The sequence below is a fragment of the Neofelis nebulosa genome, chromosome 2 (genome assembly GCF_028018385.1).
Source record: "Neofelis nebulosa isolate mNeoNeb1 chromosome 2, mNeoNeb1.pri, whole genome shotgun sequence".
Lineage (NCBI taxonomy): Eukaryota > Metazoa > Chordata > Mammalia > Carnivora > Felidae > Neofelis > Neofelis nebulosa.
Window position 1 is genome coordinate 44,072,849 of NC_080783.1, and position 23,982 is coordinate 44,096,830.

The following is a 23,982-nucleotide window of genomic DNA, read 5'->3' on the forward strand; positions in this document are numbered from 1 at the left end:
AAATATTATCAAAATGTCTATACTATCCAAAGCAATCTACAGATTTAATGCAATCTCTATCAAAATACTAAAAGCATTTTTCACAGAACTAGAACAACCCTAAAATTTTTATAAAGTCACAATGACTCACAATAGCTAAAGTGATCTCAAAAAAGACAAAACCAGAGGTTATCACAATTCTAGACTTCAAGTTATATTACAAAGCTGTAGTTATCAGAACATTACAGTACTAGCACAAAAACAGACACATAAATCAATGGAACAGAATAGAAAACCCAGAAACAAACCCACAATTATATGGTCAATTAATCTTCGACAAAGGAGGCAAGAATATGCAATGGTTTAAAAACATAGTGCTGGTAAAACTAGACAAATGGTGCTGGGAGAACTGGACAGCCACATGCAAAAGAATGAAACTAGACCACTTTCTTACACCATACACAAATATCAACTCAAAATGGATTATGGGCCTAAATATGAGACCTGAAACCATAAAAATCCTAGAAGGGATCACAGGCAGTAATATCTGACATTGGCTGTAGCAACATTTTTCTAGATATGTCTCCTGAGGCAAAGGAAACAAAGCAAAAAAAAAAAAAAAAAAAGAAAAGAAAAGAAAAGAAAAAAGTATTGGGACTACATCAAAATAAAGAGCTTCTGCACAGCAAAGGAAACAATCAACCAAACTAAAAAAAAAACAAACTGCTGAATGGGGGAAGATATTTGCAAATGACATATCTGATAAAGAATTAGTATCCAAAATATATAAAGAACTGATACAACTCAACACCTAAACAGCAAATAATCAGATTGAAAAATGGGCAGAAGACATGAAAAGACACTTCTCTAAAGAAGACATGCAGATGATCAACAGACACATGAAAAGATGTTCAACATCACTCATCATCAGGGTAATGCAAATCAAAAATCACAATGAGGTATCACTTCACACTCATCAGAATGTCTGAAATCAAAAACTCAAGAAACAAGTGTTGGTGAGGATATGGAGAAAAAGGAACCTTCATGCACTGTTGGTAGGAATGCAAACTGGTGCAGCCACTATGGAAAACAGTATGGAGTTTCCTTAAAAAGTTAAAAAAAAAAAAATTTAGAAATAGAACTACCCTATGATTCAGAAAACATACTACCAGCTATTTATGCAAAGAATACGAAAACACTAATTTGAAGGGATATATGGACCCCTACCCTATATTTATTGAAGCGTTATTTACAATAACCAAACTATGGAAACAGCCCAAGCGTCCATCAACAGATAAAGAAGTGGTGTAGGTAAATACAATGGAATACTACTCAGCCATAAAAAAGAATGAAATCTTGCCATTTGCCACAACATGGGTGGATCTGGAGTATAATGCTAAGCGAAGTAAGCCAATCAGAGAAAGACAAATACCATGTGATTTCACTCATGTGGAATTTAAGAAACAAAACAAAGGGGAGCAGAGAGATAAACCAAAAAGTAGACTCTTAACAACAGAGAACAAACTGGTGGTTCCAAAGAGGAGAGATGGGTGGGGTGATGGGTGAAATAAGTGAAAAGGATTAAGAATCATTTATCATGATGAACACTGAGTAATGTATAGAAGAACTGAAAGACTATATTGTACACCTGAAACTAACACATCATTGTATACTAACTATACTAGAATTAAAATTTTAAAAATCAAATCATTGGATGGTTGCACTTATATGATCATTATTTTCATTAAGAAAATATGCTTACATGACAGAAGTGAATTCCCTTAACACTGTTGCCCATCTTGTCCAGAGGAGGAGACCAGCACATCATGCCCATGACATTAGGGACAACTAAAAGAATGCCCCCAGCAACTCCAGATTTTGCAGGAAGACCAACCTGAAAATAATTTGAAAAAAAAAGGATATTCTTATTAACATTTTAAAATAAGGAAAATTATGTCCAACAATAAGGGAATTGGTTTAGAAATTATGGTATACGTATACACAGAATTCTAACATTACAAGTGTTGTAGATAACTATTAATATGTTTATAATACAGTAAGTGAGAAAACACTTATAAAACAGTTGAGATGTATTTAAATACAGAAAACATTTGAAAAGATACACTTTTAAGGATTAAGGTAGATTACATCTAAATTGTGGAGCTATGAATGTTTTTATTTTATTCTTTTGGATTGTGTGTGTGTGTGTGTGTGTGTATGTATTAGTATATATTGAATACAATATATTGGATTGTGTGTATATATATATATATATTTTTTTTTTTTTTGAAGTTTATTAGAGAGTGCACACAAGCATGTAGGAGGGGCAGAGAGAGAGACGGACAGAGAGAAAGACAAACAGAGAGAGAGACAGAGAGGGAAAGAGAATCCCAAGCATGCTGATGCAGAGCTCAAACCCATGAACCACAAGATCATGACCTGAACCAAAATCAAGAGTTGGATACTTAACTGACTGAGCCACCCAGGCACTACTGGACTAGATTTGCTAATTCTATAATAAACATGTATTAAAGTATGAAAAGTTATTTTCAAAAAATATTTTATGACTAAAACAACATGAGAAATTGTATCTTCTTAGAAGATTTTCTGTGGTATACTGTCTGAGAATTCTCTGAGGAGATAAGATCACAAGTAATTCAAATTAATCCTCTTCAAAACACTTAAGTTCACATTATGTAACACTTGACAGTAACTGTGATAAAAAGACAAAATTCGTATCATCAGGGCAGTATTCACTAATGGCTTACTAACATTCATATACTGAATACCTATTGCTAGAAGTAATCTTGCACAATACTAAGGAAAAAAAAAATTAAAAATTAACCTAAATGGGATAAACCAATTTCCCAGCAATACAAGATACAAGGGACAATGGTATGGATGTAATAAAGAAAATCTAGACTGAAAAACTGTACAGGATAAATTACCCAGTTCTTTCAACTAAAAATAACAAGAAAGAAAGAGAGGTCAAGGAAGAGAACATACATTTAAAAAGTAATAATAAAGGAAGATATAACCGATCATTAACACATGACCCTTATTTGCATCCCAGGTTAAATAAACCACAAAATAGTAATTTACAAGACAATCCAGATAATCTGAACACTAAATATTTTGATATTAAAAATGAAAATTTTTTTTTCAAATATAATAATGGTGCTATGTTTGTTCGTTTGTTTTCTAAAAGTCCTTATCATTTAGAATTACACACTCAACTACATGACAAGAATTGGAAATAAAGATAAACTGGTCAGGTACTAACAACTATTGAAGTTGAGTAGTGGGTAACATTAAATGCATCTAGTTTTCTGTTCTAAAATTTTCAAATAAAAAAAATCTGTAGGGCATTATATCTTGACATAAGCAGAATGAGGTAAGAAAGTCCATATTTCACAGGTGTACACAAATGTTCAAAAATGCACAAGAGAGCTTCAAGAGTATATTTTTGTTAACTTAATATACTTTAAGTGCTTTAAAATATCTATGATTATAACCAAAGGTGTTAAACATCCCAATTATGCGCTCCTTCTGAACTTAAGGAGCTTTTGAAGTATGTAATCACCATAAGGCTTAGTTATATTAATAAGAAATAGTAGAGAAAGTCTGTACTAACCTTGCACACTGGAATGCCTTACAAGTAGAAGTGATGAGGTTTTATAAATTAAACTCCAAGTTCTTAAGAATATCGGGTAGCCTGCTTAACTCTATTCCTTAACAAGTCTGTAACAAATTAACCTTAAAAACAAGTCTCTCTCTCAAAAATTAATGTGCAGGTTTAGAACCAAAGTTCAAACTGTATTTTTAAAAGAACTAGTCCAGACTAGTTTCTTGCAGTAGAAAATTAAGATTAAACAATTACTTACATGGAAAGCAAACTGCCCGGAGAAATCATACATGCCACAGGAATGCATCAAACTCAGTGTATTTCGAACTGCTTCAGGGCTCAGTACTCTCTCACCAGTAATTGGACAGAAACCACCATTAGCCAGTGTTGCAGCCATCACACTGGCTGATTCACAAGTTACTTCAATGGAGCATAGCTAGAAGGAAGAAAAAACTGAATTCTGAAAATTTAGGTTGACATTATTTTCTGTACTACAACTGACTTCTAAGAAAATATATTTCATCTGGTAGTTCATACAGATCTGAAATCTTTCCTTCAAGGGGATTATTTTAATATAACTTGATAACATTCCAAAGATTTAAATTTGAACAAATTTCAAGCCCCTTTAAGGTTTATCCTGATTTGCCCAGTTATCGAGTCTTTTATAATGGCAAAACCAGGATAGGAAGAGCCAGCCCCCAAGCATTAAGATCTATAATGGTCCCAAGTGATATTCAAAGTTGCTTAAATATTAATGCTTTCTGTAGGATACACAAACATAATTATTTTTAAATTGAAAGGAAAAGGAGCCATGATATATTTTTAACACAAAGCAACATACATTAGTATTATGATAGATAGCATTTACATTAGAAATTGCTACTTTAGGAAAAAAAGATGCTAAAATGACTGACATTTTCACTATAACAAAGCTCAGCATTCCTATGTAGTAACATGCAAAAAATTAAGGAATGGAAACCAAGATAGCACTAGCCTGGATACTCTGAGTGCCTAAGTCAAAATACCAACTTTTAAACCACTTATTAATATTTAAATATTTATTTGATATTGACTATGGGTGCTGGACAGAATATACTGAATAAATAAAAGCAAAGTCCAGGCAGAGTATAGTACTTATTTAAAAATAATCAAAATAATGGAAATAAGTTTACCACAGCAAACCCAAACTTATCCATAAAACAGAAATAATAAATAAGCTCCATTTTACTTTTCATTAACAGCAATCCAAACTAGGGGGCAGGGTGTGTATGGGGAGGTGGGGGAGGAAGTAGATGAGAAAGAAGATGGGAAGGGGGAGCAGGAAGAAAAGGCTGAGTTACCAACTTCCAATCTTTCCTTACTAATTTTTCAAGATTCCACAAGAGACAAAGGGGTTTGGAAAGAGCAAGAAGGAAAACTTATTAGCTACAGTGCATTAGGAAACTGGCTGGGAGCCACTTTTTCACTGACTTTCACTTTTGCTTGTTTATATTAAAACCTCTTCCTTATTTCTCCAAAACTACAGAACCTAGTCACTATACTGACCCAGATAGCAAAGACTTATGTAGATGTAATCATGAAATGCTTTCTAAAAGAAGTTAAAATTTAAACTCCAATGATCATTTCCTAACTTATACTTAGTATTAACTGGAATTTTGTCTGTCATAAGATGATATATATACCAAATTTGACAAATCCCAATTTAACAGTACTTTTCTGATACCCTGATCAGATGTTCAATTACATGCAGCCCTTCTCCAAAAAAGTAAGGCTTCTATTCTACGGCTTTCTCTTGATTTTTACCCTGAAGTGCAGAAATTTCATAGTAGGTTAGTAGCACCTAGGCTATAACAGCTAAAGTGTATATATAGAAGGAAAACAAACATTAACGTATGGAAGAAATAAAAGTAAATGACACTATTATTTCATAGAACACCTTACAGCTTCAAAGGAATTTGACACATATCATTTCATGTTATCTTCAAGATAATGCAGACAGTTAGGTTAAGCATATGCTACACATAATGAAATTAGGTCTAAGTTACTGAAGTTATGTCACATGGCTAAAAAATGGCCAGATTAGACCTTGATTTTATACTGATAGTCTGGATTCTCAATTCACAGTTCTTCACGTTGGCAGGTGACAAACTGTCATCAAAATCTACGTTATCAACCCCCCTTACATATTTTTTAACATTACTACAAAAGTGAAATTAAAGCACCTTAAAAAGTAAAGAAAGGCAAAAGTAAGATTAACTAGAAATCAATAATAAGTAATTTACTATTTAGCTTGATATTACAGCCCACTGATATTAGCACCGATGGTATTAAATCTGTAGGAATGAACTGAACTGAAAATACAGGGAGAAAAGAGAGTTATCAGGGAAGGCTCTCTAAAACTGAGTTCTATAATCACAGCAGATTATGTGAGTGGCCCACTCAGGAATGTGGAGAAACTATACTAAGTTAGAAAAAAAAAACACCACAGGGGTGCCTGGGTGGCTCAATCGGTTGGGTGGCAGACTTCGGCTCAGGTCATGACCTCACAGTTCGTGAGTTTGAGCCCCACGTCAGGCTCTGTGCTGACAGTTCAGAGCCTGGAGCCTGCTTCAGATTCTGTGTGTTTCCCTCTCTCTGCTCCTCCTCTCCTCATGCTCTCTCTCGAAAATAAACATTAAAAAACAAACCAAAAAAGCATCATATGACTTTGCAGAAATGAATTAAACCAACTGAGAAACTGCTACTTTAAAATGCTGAATATAGGGGCGCCTGGGTGGCTCAGTCGGTCGAGCGGTCGAGCGGCCGACTTCGGCTCGGGTCATGATCTCACGGTCCGTGAGTTCGAGCCCCGCGTCGGGCTCTGTGCTGACAGCTCAGAGCCTGGAGCCTGTTTCGGATTCTGTGTCTCCCTCTCTCTGACCCTCCCCCGTTCATGCTCTGTCTCTCTCTGTCTCAAAAATAAATAAACGTTAAAAAAAAAAAATTTTTTTTAAATAAAAAAAATAAATAAAATAAAATAAAATGCTGAATATGAACCCTCCAATGAAGAAACAAACAAATCCTCAAAACAAAACTTAAAAGCTAAGAAATCAGCTTAGTTTTTAATAAGGACAAACCAATTTCTGGAATTATATACCATTTTTGATACTTCTTAAACAAAGTAAAAAACATTCCTTATTACATTCTAAGGCATGATTTTTAGGAGGAAAAAAACATGAGAATGCCTTTCATGAGGACTCTTTTTAGAAGGGGAGTGGTAAATATATTTTATCTTAATCTAGAGCCATGATTTCAGAGACATCTATACTCTGCAAAAGGTGACACATCCATTTATATACACAACTCATAGAGTTGAAGTAAATTACCTGGAAATAGAAGTCTAATATACCAACCATGTCTGTGCCTTCTGGAAAACACTGAAAAAATAGAAAGGCAATTAAAAACAAGAATATATGCACATAAGTAAGAGACACATAAAGACTAAATTTAAAATGGATACAAATGTCTCGTATTAACTGATAACAAAATAGCATATAACCTATAAAAAGGCTTACAACCCTTTTTACATGAACAATAAAGCAAAACTACATTACATACAGATTTCTAGATACTAGTTTAACAATGATAAACTGATTCATAATTCATAAAGCAAGTTACTGGACCACCCACTTAAAATTTAAAAACCAAATGTAATCAATAATAGTCTGGCATCACACTTTCAGAAAAATGGGCTAATCCTTAAGAAAAGCTTGCATCAATGTAATTAGTAAAATATCTGAATACTGCCAGATATTAAATTGATTTAATATTAACATTTTGAAACGACTAACTCAAGAGCATTTTGCAAAAACTTCTAAACATTAAATAGTAATAGACAGTTGCTTAAAACCTATTGTTGAGTTTTTAGCATACATGTTTACATATTTTATTAAATAAAACAATAATTTGAAATAGAAACAAAAAAATTCAAGAACCTTTTTTTCTTTTAGGTAATATCCTATTGCAAAATTTCGATCTCCACTTTCTCTTTCAGACTGAAACCTAGAAGGAAAAAAATTGCTCTATTTACTTATTTTCTATAAAAGTATGATTGTCCTGTAGTGTAACTGTATAGCAAAGTATAGTATAAAGAACACTGACCTAAGAGTCAGGACTGCCAGGTTTCAGTCTCAGTTCTGTCAATAGGCTAGCTATGTGGTTTTTGGGGAAGTCATTTAATTGACAATTCTTTCAGTCTTAATTTTCTCAGCTGTGAAAGGACTGAAATGGGTTAGGCCCTTTCTAATCTTCATATTTTGTGAATAAAGAAGCTAATTTTAAAATTACCAAGTATTCCACCATTAAAAAATACACTAAGAAACTGCAGAATCTTCTGGGTCCTCCAAAAGTACAATAATCAATTCCAACTGCAGGAATCCATGGAAATTTCACTAAAAGAAGGACACATGAAATGGGCCTTTCAGCATTTGTTGGATTAACAGATTTCGGGGGGAAGCCTAGCCAGTGGCAAATCCCATGTAGCATGAACAAAGTTATAAAAGTATAGAAGACAGGACCGCACTGAAGAATGGCGTATGTTCTGATGTATCTGAGAAATAGGGTTCATGGAGAAGAGTGTAGAACCATCAAACTAACAAAGGAGACTGGGACCACATTATTATCAAGACTGATAAATCTAAAAATGGCTCCTGATGGCATACCAAATGAAAGCTTGAAGGCTTTCTATCAAATTACCTTGTTGAGACCTACATTTTAGAAGGATAACTCTGACATCAGTCTGGGAAAGGGGAAAAAGAAAGGATGACTTATGTTATTAGGAAACTGAAGTAATAAAAGCCATAGAAAGCCTGAACTTAGGTAGTGGTGACAGGAATGGAAGGAGAGCTATGATCAAACATGAGAGCACTTCGGCAAGTCTTTCAACCTAATGGGAAAAAGGGGGAATGGTGAATGAAGTCTGATACAAAAGTCTAGATTTTTATTCCAATCGACTGAAAGGACAGTGATATCAACTGATGTGGGGATCCATGAAGCAAAGAGTAGTTTGAGAAGAAAGAGAATGAGTTTTAATTTAGATAGATTTAACTTGTGTGCAAGCATCCATAAGGCTGCTGACAAAAGAGGAACTGTGGGTGACAGACACTCTGTATTATCAATCACAAGGTGTGTGTGGGGGGCGGGGAGAGTCTCTCCTAACTATACATTTTAATGTTTCTATGGTTAGAAAAACAATGTTGGATATGTGGATATGAAAAAGCTCTTGAAAATAAACTTGTCAACTTGCCATACCTTAAAAAAAAAAAAAACTCAACATGGTGTATATAAAGAACTAACTGCTTAGCAATGATCATAGTGCCTAGCATATAGTTCTGTTCACCAAACACTATCAAGTGGCTATTATCTGCTGGATAACAGGAATACAAAAATGAATTGGAAGACATTTCTACCCAGGTCTAAAGGAAGTCAGAGTCTTATGGTGGTGATGAGGCAGTGAGACATAGAGTAAGCTCAATTAAATATGGTAATATAATAGCACAGAAGAGAGGTGAGATGAGATTCATGAAAAACTTCTTAGAAAGATACTTAAGTTGATGAATAAAAGTTGGTAGAGCAGACAACCTGAAAATTTTTGTTTCCTGAAACGTGAAGTAGAAAGTATCACCTATTTAGTATTCATGCCAAAACCGTTTCAGCTTTATGTAACCACAAGGAAACAACCAGACCTATTCAAAATGTGGAATATCCACTATAGCCCATGGGCCAGATGTAGCCTACTGCCTGTTTTTATAAATAAAGTTTCTTGAAACACAACCTCATATTGTCCATGGCTGCATTCCTACTGAAACAATAGAAATGAGTAGTTGCAACCAGAGTCCATATGGCCCACAAGTCTGAAAAATTTACAATCTGGTCCTTCACAGAGAAAGTTAGTTAATTCCTGCTTCATAAAACAAGTGGTTGGCACTCTTCAAAGAAAGCCACTTAATAAAATTTTATAAAGCAAAGGTGTAGGGCAGGAAGACTCTTCTATTTTAAAAAAGCAGAAGAGACATAAATGTAATGTGCAAACCTTGATTAATTCCTAGGAAGCAAAGGTCATAAAAGGCTTTTAGGGGGTGGACAGTTGGTACATTTATGTATTAATGACATCTTATGATTAATGTTAGTGATCTTAATGTTAATGTTAATGTGTTGATGGTACTGTGGTTATGTAGGAGAATGTCCTTATCTCAGAATATACACGTTGAGTTATTTATGGGTGAAGTGTTGAGATGTCTACAACTTTATTTCTATCAGTTCAGAGAAAAATAATGTATATTTACGTGTGTGTGTGTGTGTGTGTGTGTGTGTAGAAATACACGTTTTAAACAGTTATCTAAAGAAAGAGGTTGAGGAAAAGCCAATGAGACAAAATATTAATCAGAAAATATAAGTGAAAGATATCCAGATATTCATTGCTTATTCCTTCAACTTTTCTACAGACTGGCAAATTTCAAAATAAAAAACTGGGGTTAAAATTAAGTTAGCCAGGCAGAGAGATTTAGAGAGGTAAGACAGGTATTACAGGCAAAAAGAAAATTGAATAACTCTCAGTAATTTAAGGGAAAGTTGGGTCCCTTCTAACTTTATAGCCACAAGAAGTTTATCCAACCTATATAAAGCATTTAAGTGTTCTCTCAGGTAATTCAGAAATAATTCATTTCCCTTTAATGACGAAATTTTAAGTAATTATTTATTTGCTGAAGTAAGCCCTAGGACCAAACCAGATTAATTCTAAATACACTATGTGTTATATATGTAGAGAAAGGGGAGAGGTTGGGGGGGAGGGGGCGGGGACAAAACAGCATTTAAAATAGAATTCTATAGGGGTCCCTGGGTGGCTCAGTTGGTTAAGTGTCCGATTTCAGCTCAGGTCATGATCTCGCGGTTCATGAGTTCGAGCTCCATGTCGGGCTCTGTGCTGACAGCTCAGAGCCTGGAGCCTGCTTCAGATTCTGCCTCTCTCTCTCTCTCTCTCTCTGCCTCTCCCTTGCTCATGCTCTGTCCCTCAAAAATCAATAAGCATTTAAAAAAATGTTTAATAGAATTCTATACTCTAGATATTTTTGTTAATTTAAAGAGGACTGGCCCATTATAAAAACCTAAGTGAAAAATTAGACTCACGTTGCATTACTGAATCCAACGTATTCATTGCCAGCCATCTTATTCAAAAACTGCATCACCTATAAACCAGAATTAGAAAGTATCAGTAATTAAAAAACAAGTATTTAAGGAATATAAATATAGCATGAAAACTAAATTCTATATTGCACTTACATAGTCAAATTTTTCAGCATTATTCACTCCTTGCTGCAAAGAAATGAGATAAATATGTTAATACAGGCATCACTACAGTTTAAGTTTTAACTGAGTATAATTATCAAAATTTCAAACTGCTATCATAATTAATATATGTACATTAGTACTTTTAAATCTAGGAAATACTTCTAAAATAATTCAATATTTACATAAACTTTTTACATGTTCTTTTATTAATACCAATATGTTGACAATGGGTCTGAATTACAAAGGGAATGCTTTATTTTAAGTATAAGCTTTACCCAACCCAAAGTTACAGAATTTTAGTTACCCCAAATTCCCTTATATTTCATGACAACACATAATCTGCTAGAGCATATGTTATTTAATTTCATATTTTAAAAAAACTTAAAATAAAGTTTCACCCTTAGAAAAGAGTTGAGTATAAATTATGGTTTTCAAGTATGAACAATCTACTCATATTTTTAAAATAACCTCAAACCAGTATTAGAGTTAGGAAGATGAGTTATGTTGCAAAACTAAACTAATCTTTTAGAAGTCTATATATGCAAACATCCTGCATACATTTTGCTAGTATAAAGAAAGCTCTACCTTTTGTATCTCATTTGTTTTAACAATATGTGAACTAAAAAATATATATTTCATAGCCTCTAAACAATTAGCTACATTTGAATTTAGCATTATGCCAATTCAGAGCATGGAAGATGTATTGTTTCATCACTTCTATTTCTGACATGTTAGCTACTGCAAATGTCAATAGGAAAAACCTATGTAATGTAGATCAGTTCAAGTAGCCAAATGGTTTCATTTTTACCTCGGCGAAGTTTACAAAGCAGTAAGATGTAGATCTGAAATCAAACGTATTAATTGGTGATATGCACCCAATAGAAACAATACATCTCTAATTTTTAAAACAGGTTTAAAATAATTTGACAACTAAAATTTTAAAACAAAAATTTTAAACTTTACCCTAAAAATTCCAAAACATTACACTTTAAAATTTGATTATGATGGGGAAAACCTGTACCAGAGAATTATTTAACTGAATAAAGCCAGGTTCATTCTCCACTTTACAAGTGGATTAAGATCTGGCTGATAATCTGTGAAACCTTACAAATCAACTTATTTACCAAAGAATGTCAATCACATATACAATCAGTAGCTGAAAAGAACACCACACTATTTCATCAAAATTAGGCATTAACAAAGCTTAAACAAGATAATGATGGATAATTTAGCTACAGCCATATTGTAATCACTATCTATGTATTTTCTCTAAAGTGCCCTTTGACATATTTTAATTTTTCTTTCCTTATAATACACCAGAATTCAAAATGTAGAAATGTAACTCCAAAGCTGTTCAATGAAAAATAATTAAAAGAAGAAATTACCAACTTCATTGAACTGTTGCAGTTGTCAAAATATTCCATAGATCCTAATGCTGTAAAATATGTAACAACATTTAAACCACAAAAACCTTTTTAACCTTAGAAAACGCACAAAAAAAAAAAAAAAAAAAACAACTCTTTTGGAAAAGGATGTCAGCATTTGCATTGGGATGTTACATGGATAATTACCATTATACAATTAATCAATGTAAAATAAACAAGTTATACTGAACTTCCATTCTCTGACCTAAACTGTGCCCTACAGAACAAATACAAGTTTTCTTTATTAAGCTGTCATGTTTAATAAAAAGAAAAAAAACCTGCTTCAACTCTAGACTATGGTCACAAGCTTGACCTACTTTGTAGTTTACTAAATTAAAGCATAATTAAAATTGTTTTGCTTCTAAGCTATTTTTTAAAAAACTGATATTTACCATTGTCCATCATATAACCTTTTGGATAAACTACTTGAAATGTTCTAGGCAGATTATATAAAAACACACAAAATAAACTAACTGATTTTGTTGACCCAAGAAAGTCTTTCCCCAAAATATCCCCATTTAAAGGTAAAAGCACTTGTTTAATGTTTGTTCTTACTATCTACGCTGAAAATAGTATTTTACTTAAGTCAACAAAATATATTTGCCCCTGTATCTCTTGGAAAGATTTCATGTACCCCAGGAATATATGGGATCTAATAATCATTATAAAATGTCAAGTTATTTTAATTTCAAAAAAATAACAGAAGAAAGTTTATTTGTAAAAATGTTAGAAAAAATACACATACACATACAAAATAGAGTAAACCCCTAAAAGCAAATATACAAACTGTAAAAATAAAATCCATCATCATCTAGTAGTGGGGTACAGAGAAGTGGAGGACAAGATACTATGAAAATTAGAAGCCAGGAATGGGTACAAAGAGGCTAGTTACACTATGTTTATTTTGAGTATGTTTGAAATTTTTCATAAAAAGTTAAAGAAAAAAATGTTTATTTATTAATAATGTCCCATGTTAATTTACAAAACTGTTATTTTAGAATATTCTTTTCTCTTTGAAATAGTAATTGATTTTTAATTAGTTCATGTATAAGTGGATATTTTCTATTGCCAGAATAAAGAGATTCTCTTCCTATTTAAAATTTTTACAGAGGTAGGAGTTGAGAAATCTTGCTGACAACAGATGAGTAGATAGAAATAGGAAAGGTTTTGTTACAGCGATATCACTCAATTCTTTTACATATCTATATTACATGTAAAAGTCACACAGCAATCCATCCTTAAAATTTACACTTAATGTTCTTATTAACTAACAACTTGATTAGATCCTCTGTCCATTTTGTTGAAGCCAAAGACCTGGAAACAATCTATATACAAGAGGGCTGTTCCCACTCATTACAATGATTCATGTCCTCAATAACACTGACTCCAATATTTCAAAATGTTCTCTTTCACTGGTGCCCAAGAGGTTTTTAGAACCTGAAAGTGTACCACAGTAAAAATTGGTACAAATGAGAAGTATGCCTTCTTTTGAAAAATGGGAGGAAATATGGACCAAAGGCAGACTAATTTTAAGAAAGACATATATGAAAACTGGAATTTGGAAACTGGTCTTAAAATTATCAATGTCCCTTTATCTCTTGGAAAAAACTTCCCATAACCAGGAATAGGTTTATCCCACTTTTAAATCACTATACAACCAATATTATATATGTTATTTTAATTGTAGAAAAAGCTACAATGCTATATAGGTAAGTACAGTAGGAAAACTTAAAAACTAAATTGGAGAAAATATATTTACCAAATGATTTACCAAATCCGTTCACCAAATGATTTTTTTTTTTTTCAGTGAGAAAAAGTGTTTTTATTAAAGCAAGGGGACAGGACCTATGGACAGAAAGAACTATACTGTGATTGTGAGGAGTGATTGATTATTTACTTTTAAGTTGGGGAAGTAGAGATAAGGAAGTTTCTAAAGTATTTTTCATATGTTAAAGACGACTTCCAGGATCGTGGAGATCAAATGACTTCTAAAAAGCAAACTATAAGGTTTGTCTGAAAAGGGTAGTTAAGTAATCAGATCCTGAGATTAGAAAATTCTAGGAGTTAATTCTTCTGCAAACATACCTATTCTAACTTAAAGAATTTTCATTTCATTGAAGAAAACTTTATGAATGAAAATGTGATAAATAGGCACTGACTTTTTAACACTGGCTATTAAAAGAATTAATATAATTATATTGGAGTTTTTGTAACCGGTTTTTACAATATACTCCCGAATTATGTGTAGTATACATTAAAACACAGGTGAAAACATTACTGTTAATAGGGACATCTGCTAATACGTTTAATACTAACATGACTCATTTGAAGTCAATGCGTTAATCAGAGTTATGTGTAAGTAAATCACTTGATTCCAGTCATAAAGTATGGAGGTGTAAAAGCCAACTGAAAATTAGAGATCACAGGGGCGCCTGGGTGGCTCAGTCGGTTGAGCGTCTGACTTCAGCTCAGGTCATGATCTCACACTCCGTGAGTTCTAGCCCCGTGTCGGGCTCTGTGCTGACAGTTCAGACCTGGAGCCTGCTTTGGAGTCTGTGTCTCCCTCTCTCTCTGCCCCTCCCCTGCTCATGCTCTGTCTCTCTCTGTCTCAAAAATAAATAAAAACATTTAAAAAAATAAAAAAAAAAAAAAGAAAATTAGAGATCACAGAGGAAAGAGGCAAAAGAGGTAACTGAAAATGATTTATAGAATACTTTTAATTTAATCTTGCCACAGAAAATGCTTTAAAGCTAAATAATAGTTGGAAGATTTAAAATAGATATTACAGGTAAAAAATGTTCTAAATCTAGTATTATATAGATTAACCCTAAATATAAAGAGAAAAGTGAATTCTGATGTCAATAAACTATCTGCCTTTCATTAAAAAAAACAAAATTCAAACAAACCAACTGATATAAACATGGCGTGAAAAAACAATACCACAATAAAATTACCAAGTCCAAGGCATCATCCAGTACTTCCCAGAGCCACAAACCACCTTAAAAGTATGGCTCACAAGTCCAACAAGTTATTGCTAACATAACTAAACTGAAGCACTACATACATACGAACTAAATTCATCTTATTTTCATGGAGTACGATTAAATTATCTTTTAATAACAGAAAAATCTGATTTTTTAAATTTAAAAAGACTTCTGATTAAAAAAAATCAAGCTTCTTCAAATGACAAAAACTGGAAAGTACCACCAGAATAAAGAGATATAAACGCAGAAGACAGTGTAACTTACTATTTCCCTTTAAAGTGAAAAAGCAAAAATAAATAAATATAAAATAAGTAAAATAAAATAGCAGACCTATGGCAATTATCTTTTAGTAGGTTTTCCTCATTTTCCCGCCCTAACCCTCAAGTTATTAGAAGATTTAAACTTTTAAACTAAAACTAGTTGAAGTTTTTACCACTGCAAAGAAAAAAATTACATAAATATACAGCTATTTCATCCAGAGTAACTGTGTTCCTTTCAAATTGTTTACTCTTCCCTTTAAATTAAGCAACCATATTATCATTATCAGATAAAACGAATTACATCAAAAAGTATTCCTTTAATTCAGTAGTTACCACAAAGAAAAAGAATATTACTTTTAAAGTTTTTAAAATTTTGTGCATTTTAAGTACAAAATGACATTTGGTTTTTTTTTTTTTTGAAGGTATTTACCTAGATAGCTTTGTTTAAAATTTTAAATATTGGAGTTTTCCTATAAGTTTAGTAGTTAAGAATTTATGCAACAGGTTCCTTCTGTCCAAATCCTCCTTTTTTCCACAATCTGCTAATCCTTTTGAACATTTGCTCTGCCTCTTCCCCCATTTCCTGAGGATCATCTCCAATCCTACAAGGAAAAAATATCAATACTACAAAATTAAGAAATAAAGAGTCTTACTAAAGACTCTACTTAATTTGTGTGTGTGTGTGTGTGTGTGTGCGCGTGCGCGTGTGAAAGAAAGAGAAAGAGAGAGAGAGAGAGAGAGAGAGAGAAGAGTAACATGAGGAGAATGTTTTAATAGCACCATAATTGAGTTTAAGTTTGAAAGCAAAAAATAGCCTTAAGGTCATCAACTAAGAGCTAAAAAACAAAATTCACATCTAGTAGCCATGGTAAAATATGCATGCTTTGGATACTCAAATGCAAGCTCCTTGAGAAAAGGCTTAAGTTCCTTTACAGATAGTCGGCACTGACTAATGTCCAAAGAATAACTACATTACCCCCACTAAAAATTAGATGTGACTTTTAAGCCAGTAAGTTATTATTTGTACAAGTTAAAATTAAGAAAATAAAACTTTTCCTTTAGGACAATATAACAATGCTAGGTAAAGACAAAGATGTTATCAAGAGAAACAGCAAACACCTACATTAAATATGTCAGAGTGAATTCTAATGAAGAGTAAACAAACCAGGAGATTTAGCTCAAGCCCAACTCTTCTGCTGTTAGCCCTTATCTAGTTTCAGTTTCCTCGTTGCAACTATATAAAGAAGGCTGGACTTGAAGACCCTTGTTTGGCTATGGTTTTGCTAACTCAATTTCGATTACCAATTCATAAATATTATGTGATCATACAACAACTTGCATAGATCACATACAGATATTTAGAGGAGATCTGAATTCTTTTTAAAAAACAGCCTAAAAAAAAGGTATTACATTCTGGGGCAGTTTTACAAAGATATATAAGGCTTACCCCTCCAAGATTTAGATGAACTTCAATAAAAAAGGAAGAAAGAAAGAAACTTGTGAAACACTTCTAAAAACAAAACAAAAATTCTAAGAAAGTGACCTTAAATATGAACTATACCCCAAAAGCCTTATTTTCAAATTTGTCAGTAAATTAAAACTGTTTGCATCTTTAAAATCACTGATCAAATTTATAAATACAAGATGACTCAGTTAAATTTTTGCACTGTTGGATACTGAACCACACTTATGTGTATGCATTTTTTTTTTAACTGTTTCTAAGTGTTCATTAATGTGGCCCAATGTACCGTTCATGGCTCATGACTAAACATGATAAGTGAAACTAATAAAGTGATGGTGTGATATGACTAGACATGCATTTCTCACATGCAGCGTTTCAGTGTAGTATATATGAAACCCATGAATCAACAGAAGATGTTTAATTGCATGCAGTTAAGGAAGGCTTTTTTAAATTATATACAGATGCCCTTTCCTGAAAATACTATTTGGTGTGCTATGTTAATCTTTCTCCAATGTAAGAGTTCTTAAACTGGGATTCGTGGATCAGCGTCAAAGGGTCTGTGAACTCCCCCAAAGGTTACAGAAAATTACAGTATGTAAACATTTTTCTGGGAACACTCAAAAAAGGTTTGGAACCATTCTAGTGGTTTTCTCATTAAGCATTAACAAATACATTATACTATCCCAACTTTCCTTACTCTAAGTTAACTTGTTCAAATCTAAACAATTATTAATTAGACTTTTTCTCATCGCAGTGTTCACTGGATTTCACTGTAAGGGCCCATTTACTTGTGTCTACCTTCTACAAGGTAAGGTACCTGAAGGGAGGGCTGTGCCTAGTACAGGTTTGTATTACAATTTTCTACAATAAACAAATACTATGTTACCTCAAGCTGACAACTTTTACCTAATGTGAAAGTCATGAATAGCTAGATATTACAATAGGCAAAATAAAAATTTCCATAGCCTATTAAAATTAGTTACAATAAAAATTAATACTTGGCTATCATATCTACTTCACTAGTTACAAGGATTAAGAGGGCCAAAGCTTACAAAGTATTTGCCCTAAAATAACAACTAAACATACATAATTCTTATGATAGTAGTCTTCTATTTTAAAGCCTTTTCTCATGAACATTTAAAATTCATGAAGGAGACGATTTCTAGCATACAAATTAGACCTATTTTTATTAACTGGGCCAAGGGCATAATTCATATCCAAACACTCTTTGTGTAAACCAGGGTATCACATCCTTACTAATGCATCTACAAAGCCATGTAGTTATGTTTTTTTCGTGCTTGGAAAAGATATGCATAGATTTACTGAAGTATATAAATGTTCCAAACATAAATGAAATATATTTGAATATAAATGAAATTTATAATTAGAAATTAAAAATCTAAATAGTATCACACGACAAAACCATTTTCAAATACTTATTCCAAACAACAACAGAGCTTCCAATTATTAAGGCAAAGTAGACACTAAAACAACTAAAACGTACAATGTAAAACAAAGCATAAGAAAAATAATATAACTTAATAATTGGAATAAGTCTTACTTATTTTAGTTATGATAATAAGCAAAACAAATGAAAGAAGTTCAAATGAAAATTGGAATGTAGCTCTTGAGTAGAAAGGACTTCAGAATATTCAAGGGTAAATGTACTTTGTCTTAACACAAAGTACCAGAACATTTGTTCCTACATATGCTGATGACAAACAGTAAACAGTAAAATGCTTTTAATTGTGTTAACATCTGTTCATTCTCGAAGAGCCAAAAGGAACAGGAATAAAAAAAAATATCAAAACTTTAGGAAGAAAAACCTCTGTGCCTATTGTTCAGCAGAGACTTCTTTTTGATTTTTTGCCAGATCTTCAGGTCAAGAGTAACTGAGCAATTCTTACAATGAGTCATCGGTTTTAAATTTTGTTCTTGAAATTACATTTATTTCAAAGTAAATATGAATCTTAAGGTTTCACCATAAGATTAAGTGTAACACCAAAACTTTTCACAGTTCTACATAAATAACCCAATATTCATCTTTATGCCTTATTTTTTAAAACTTACTAGGTTAAAAGGAATTGTCAACATTTTACCTTTATTAATGAAGTCACAACAATTGCTCCAGCATTTACCATAGGATTGTGTGGCTTATCTGTAAAATATAAAAACAACAGCATTTTTTTGAATATTTGATATCATGTTCCATTATATAGGTACGTCTTGTGAAAATATATTTTCTTTATGTAAGATAATGTTACAGTTCTTTTGGGGGGAGGGAAAGAAAGGGTGAAGGGATACATTTAGTCACTTACTTATCAAACCAGTAATACACTTCCATAATAATTATATAGGAAAACAAAGATTCATGTACAGAAAGATAGTGAATAATAGTTTAAGAGTACATCCGAATTTCCTAACTCTACCATTTACTACCTATCTGATCTTGAGCAAGTAACTGAATATCATTGTGCCTCAATTTTATCACTGTAAATTGGGAGTAATAAATAGCACCAACATCTCAGTGAACATAATGCTTGAATGAATTAGCACACACAAAATGCTTGAATGTATATGGCACATCCTTAGGCATTCATACAACGTTACTATAAAAATAACCTTGAAAAAAGCCTATCTTGCTTTTTAAAAGTGCTTTATTTTTGTTTTTATGTATATACACACACACACGCAGAAAAAGAAAACAGAAACACTATAAAGAGATATATCTATTATAAAAATATTACAGGGGATTTGTATTCTGTTCTTTCTATATTTCCTGACAATAAAGATGTATTTATTTTAAAAATTACTTAAAATTTATTTTTTATTTATTTTTTTTTTTCAATTTTTTTTTTAACGTTTATTTATTTTTGAGACAGAGAGAGACAGAGCATGAATGGGGGAGGGTCAGAGAGAGGGAGACACAGAATCCGAAACAGGCTCCGGGCTCTGAGCTGTCAGCACAGGGGCCCGATGCGGGGCTCGAACTCACGGACCGCGAGATCGTGACCTGAGCCGAAGTCGGCGCTCAACCGACTGAGCCACCCAGGCGCCCCTAAAAATTACTTAAAATTTAAATTCATCTCAAATCCTACCTCTTCTAATTCTTACAACAAACAGAATTTCAAACCTCAACTGATTACATTCCATTCATGGCATTGCACAAATGCCAAACACAAACCTCTTAGGGCACTGAAAACATTTATTTAAAAGTACGATTACTAATTTATCTGTTTGTGGTAGTGCTTCATTTGAGTGGGGGGGAACAAGTTCTTATCTAACTTGACAAATCCAACAGAATTTATTAAGTTATTGCTACATTATTAGCCTCCTTAAATTTTAAGCAAGTTATCTTCTGTAAGATGAACCTATGACTAAATAATTCTGAGCTCTAGAAAACAGCCTAGCAGTTTTCAACTGTCAAAGAGTTGCCATATGACCCAGCAATTCCATTCCTAGGTATACAGCCAAGAGAAATAAATATGTACATGCACACAAATACTTATACAGCAGTGTTCACAGAAGTATTACTGATAATAGTCAAAGGTGAAAAACAACTCAAATGTCCTGTCAACTGATGAGTAGATAAATAAGATGTGGTATTATTACCAATAGAAGATAACATTATTCAGCAATTTTTAAAAAATGAAGTACTGATACATACCAGAACATAAAGGCACTTTAAAAGTAACATGCTGGGGCATGTGGGTGGCTCAGTCAGTTAAGCGTCTGACTTTGGCTCAGGTCATGATCTCACAGTTTGTGGGTTCGAGTTCCACATCGGGCTCTGTGCTGACAGCTCAGAGCCTGAAGCCTGCTTCAGGTTCTGTGTCTCCCTCTTCTCTGCCCCTCCCCTGCTCACTCTCTCTCTCTCCAAAATGAATAAACATTAAAAAAAAATTCTAAAAGTAACATGCTAAGTAAGACAGGCCAGTCATAAAAGACCAAATATCATAGGATTTCATTTATATATAATGTCCAGAATAGGCAAATCTATAGAGACAGAGAGTAGATAACTAGTGCCAGGGGTAGAAGACAAATGGGTACTCAACTAATTAAAATGGGTACTCACTGGGTACAGGGTATTTTTTGGGGTGACAAAAGTGTCCCAAAATTGCCTGGGTGGTTCAGTCTGTTAAGCGTCTGACTTTGGCTCAGGTCATGATCTCACGGTTCATGAGTTTGAGCCCTGCATTGGGCTCTCCACTGACAGTGCAGAGCCTGCTTAGGTTTCTCTCTCTCCCCCCTTTCTCTCTGCCCCTCCCACTCTCATGCTCACTCTCTCTCAAATAAATAAAAATTAAAAACTGAAATGAATTTTGGTGATGGTTGCACAATTCTGTGAATATGCTAAAAGCCACTGAATTGTACACTCTAATGGGTGAATTATATGGCATATAAAGTACTTCCCAATATAGTTGTTAAAATTTTCGTTCATTTAAAAAAGAAAGACAAAAAGTTAGGTAACATACAGTCTACCAATTTCCCTCAACGTAAGATCAACAATGTGATGTAGTAGCTATGCCTTAAACACTATACATTTTGGGTTAACCATGATGACAATTAGTTCCAAATGTTAAAATTTAGTATAATACCAGAGTATTTACAATCAAGATTTCACCTATTCCAAATCTTGCTAAGAGAAGTTTGCTTTCTCTGAGATCATACAAAATGAGAGCAATTAGTGTCAAAGTACTACATGGCAAGAGGGAGCCAAGGAACAAAAATTTTCCAGTATTGTTCACCTGAAGAAAAAAAAAAAAAAACAGAGACAGAAAATAGAATATAGAAATCAGGCTGTGCTAAGTTAGTTTATACTTGTATTTGTGTATATGTTTATATGTCTGTCCATTCATGGTTTTTTGACATTATCATGTATAGGCCCTAGGGCCTCAGAAGGCAGTTAAATGTGTATATTCCAAATGGTACCACATAAATGTGTGCACTTAGTATTTTCTAAATCATAAAGATTCTGCAAATACCACATAAGCTGCATTCAAGAAGATCTTTCAAAGAACACTAAAAGCATTTCATGGGATGACAGTGCAATTTTCAGATGTAAGCAACTGTTCTCTCTGCCTTTGGCTCAAAAGGCAGATACCTCAGTATTTGGAAATACACCAGATATTATAATATAACACCAGCATTACTGCAGTCTGAAACTTCAGTCTAAAACCTATCACTGTGAAACCTACTTGTTTCCTTCTCCACTGTAGGGAGGAGGGGAGAGGTAAAAGGTTCCATTTAGAATTTTTAATTTAAAAATACTCATGACAGCAGAAATAAAACTTAAGCTAATTAATAAAAGCTATCAACTGAAGTAATGGCATATATTAGCTTGGTATAATGACAAAATGGTCATAGGCCGCATCTGAAATTTATGGACACTTTTAACTAGAAGGCACAAAACTGTTTTAGTAAGTACTTATTCTTTCCAAAGGAAAAAAAACATGCAAAGTTCTTTTATATTATACTAGCAAAAGCTTTTCAAACTGCTAATCAAATATGAACCTTACAAAGATGAGGTTCATAACCGAGGCTAAGTCAAAGGTTGCTAATGCATATACTGAAGAACCTAAAAAGTATTAATTTCACAGTTCAATATGAATATTTATATTTTAAGTATTATACTAGAATTTTTAAGAACCATATAAAAATTAAAGTATATTCTATATATGGTTTAATCCCACACCACCCACTTACCCAAGCAACCAAACTTTGTTCTTTGTATATACAATTCAGTCCTGTCTTCCTCACGTAAATTAATTCAACTCCTCTTCTTTCTCAAATCCTCTACAATATAAACTAACATATACATTTTGTCTTCTGTCAATTACACACTTATAAAAGTCTTTTTTCTCCATGCATTAGATGTATGTAATTGTTACCCATATCCTTTAGTATTAGCTAGATAAGTTACTCAAGAACCCAGGTCCATTTACCCTCCACAGCTATTAATACAGGGGAAGAAGACTATATATGTATTTGTTGATTGATCTAATTTCTACTATAAGATAAAGACTTCACTAGGAGATGGTTGTTTCCAAAATTGGTATCTCCATCAAGTAACTTATTTCCTCAACTATAATGACAGAAAGTATCAACTAACTTTCCACCAGAGGACTAAATCATTTTTATGTTGTAAAACTACCAATATTACAAGAGTACTATAGGGCGCCTGTGTGGCTCAGTCAGTTGGGGGTCCAACTCTTGATTTTGGCTCAGGTCACGATCCCAGGGTTGTGGGACAGAGCCCTGTGTTGGGCTCCACGCTAAGCATGGAGCCTGCCTGGGATTCTCACACTCTCCCTGTGCCCCTCTCCCCTACTCACGCACTCTCTCTTTCTCGCTAAAATAAAAGAGTACTATAATTTCTTTATCCATTATATTCATATTACTCTTAACTTACTACAATCTTATAAAGTTAGGACAATATAAGTACATTTGTTTTATTTTTAATTTTATAATAATGCTAAATGCACAGACACACAGACACATAAGGCATATAATTTCACCATAAACCTACCACTGAAGTTTTAAATATAAAAAGACCTATAATTGTTTTTTTTGCTGAGGCTAGTTTTAAAACCAAAATTCTAGAGCACAGAACCTATGGAGAACTCAGCAAGAAGGGGAATAGTGAGGTCTTCACTTTCCCATTACTTGTAAGACTCTGGTATTGGCTCAGGTGGGAGGTACTAGCTTGGAAAAAGTCAAAGAATATCAAGGTAAAACCTCTTTTTAAACTTCATATTTCAATTATTATAAACCAGTGCTAAATTCCTGAGTTCTTGATTTTTTTCTTATAGATTACTATCAGTAAACTATAATTTTTAAAATCATAAATGTACAGAGCAAAAAAATATATTACTATAATGTTAAGTTCACTTACTCCATGCCCATTTTATTTATTTTTGTT

The 23,982-nt window shown here is 33.0% G+C and overlaps 1 protein-coding gene across 4 annotated transcripts in view; it reads right to left on the reverse strand.

Moving 5' to 3' along the window:
- The window catches only part of GLS (glutaminase), an 83,740-nt gene that overhangs the window by 33,795 nt on the left and 25,963 nt on the right, over nucleotides 1-23,982 (reverse strand). For all 4 annotated transcript variants that reach the window (XM_058711040.1, XM_058711065.1, XM_058711050.1 and 1 more), the window contains 7 exons: nucleotides 19,160-19,218; nucleotides 10,922-10,954; nucleotides 10,769-10,827; nucleotides 7,579-7,645; nucleotides 6,970-7,020; nucleotides 3,864-4,040; nucleotides 1,742-1,873 (listed from right to left, as the gene is read on the reverse strand). In XM_058711040.1, the coding sequence (XP_058567023.1) occupies nucleotides 1,742-1,873; nucleotides 3,864-4,040; nucleotides 6,970-7,020; nucleotides 7,579-7,645; nucleotides 10,769-10,827; nucleotides 10,922-10,954; nucleotides 19,160-19,218 (578 nt within the window). The remainder of the gene's footprint in view (nucleotides 1-1,741; nucleotides 1,874-3,863; nucleotides 4,041-6,969; nucleotides 7,021-7,578; nucleotides 7,646-10,768; nucleotides 10,828-10,921; nucleotides 10,955-19,159; nucleotides 19,219-23,982) is intronic.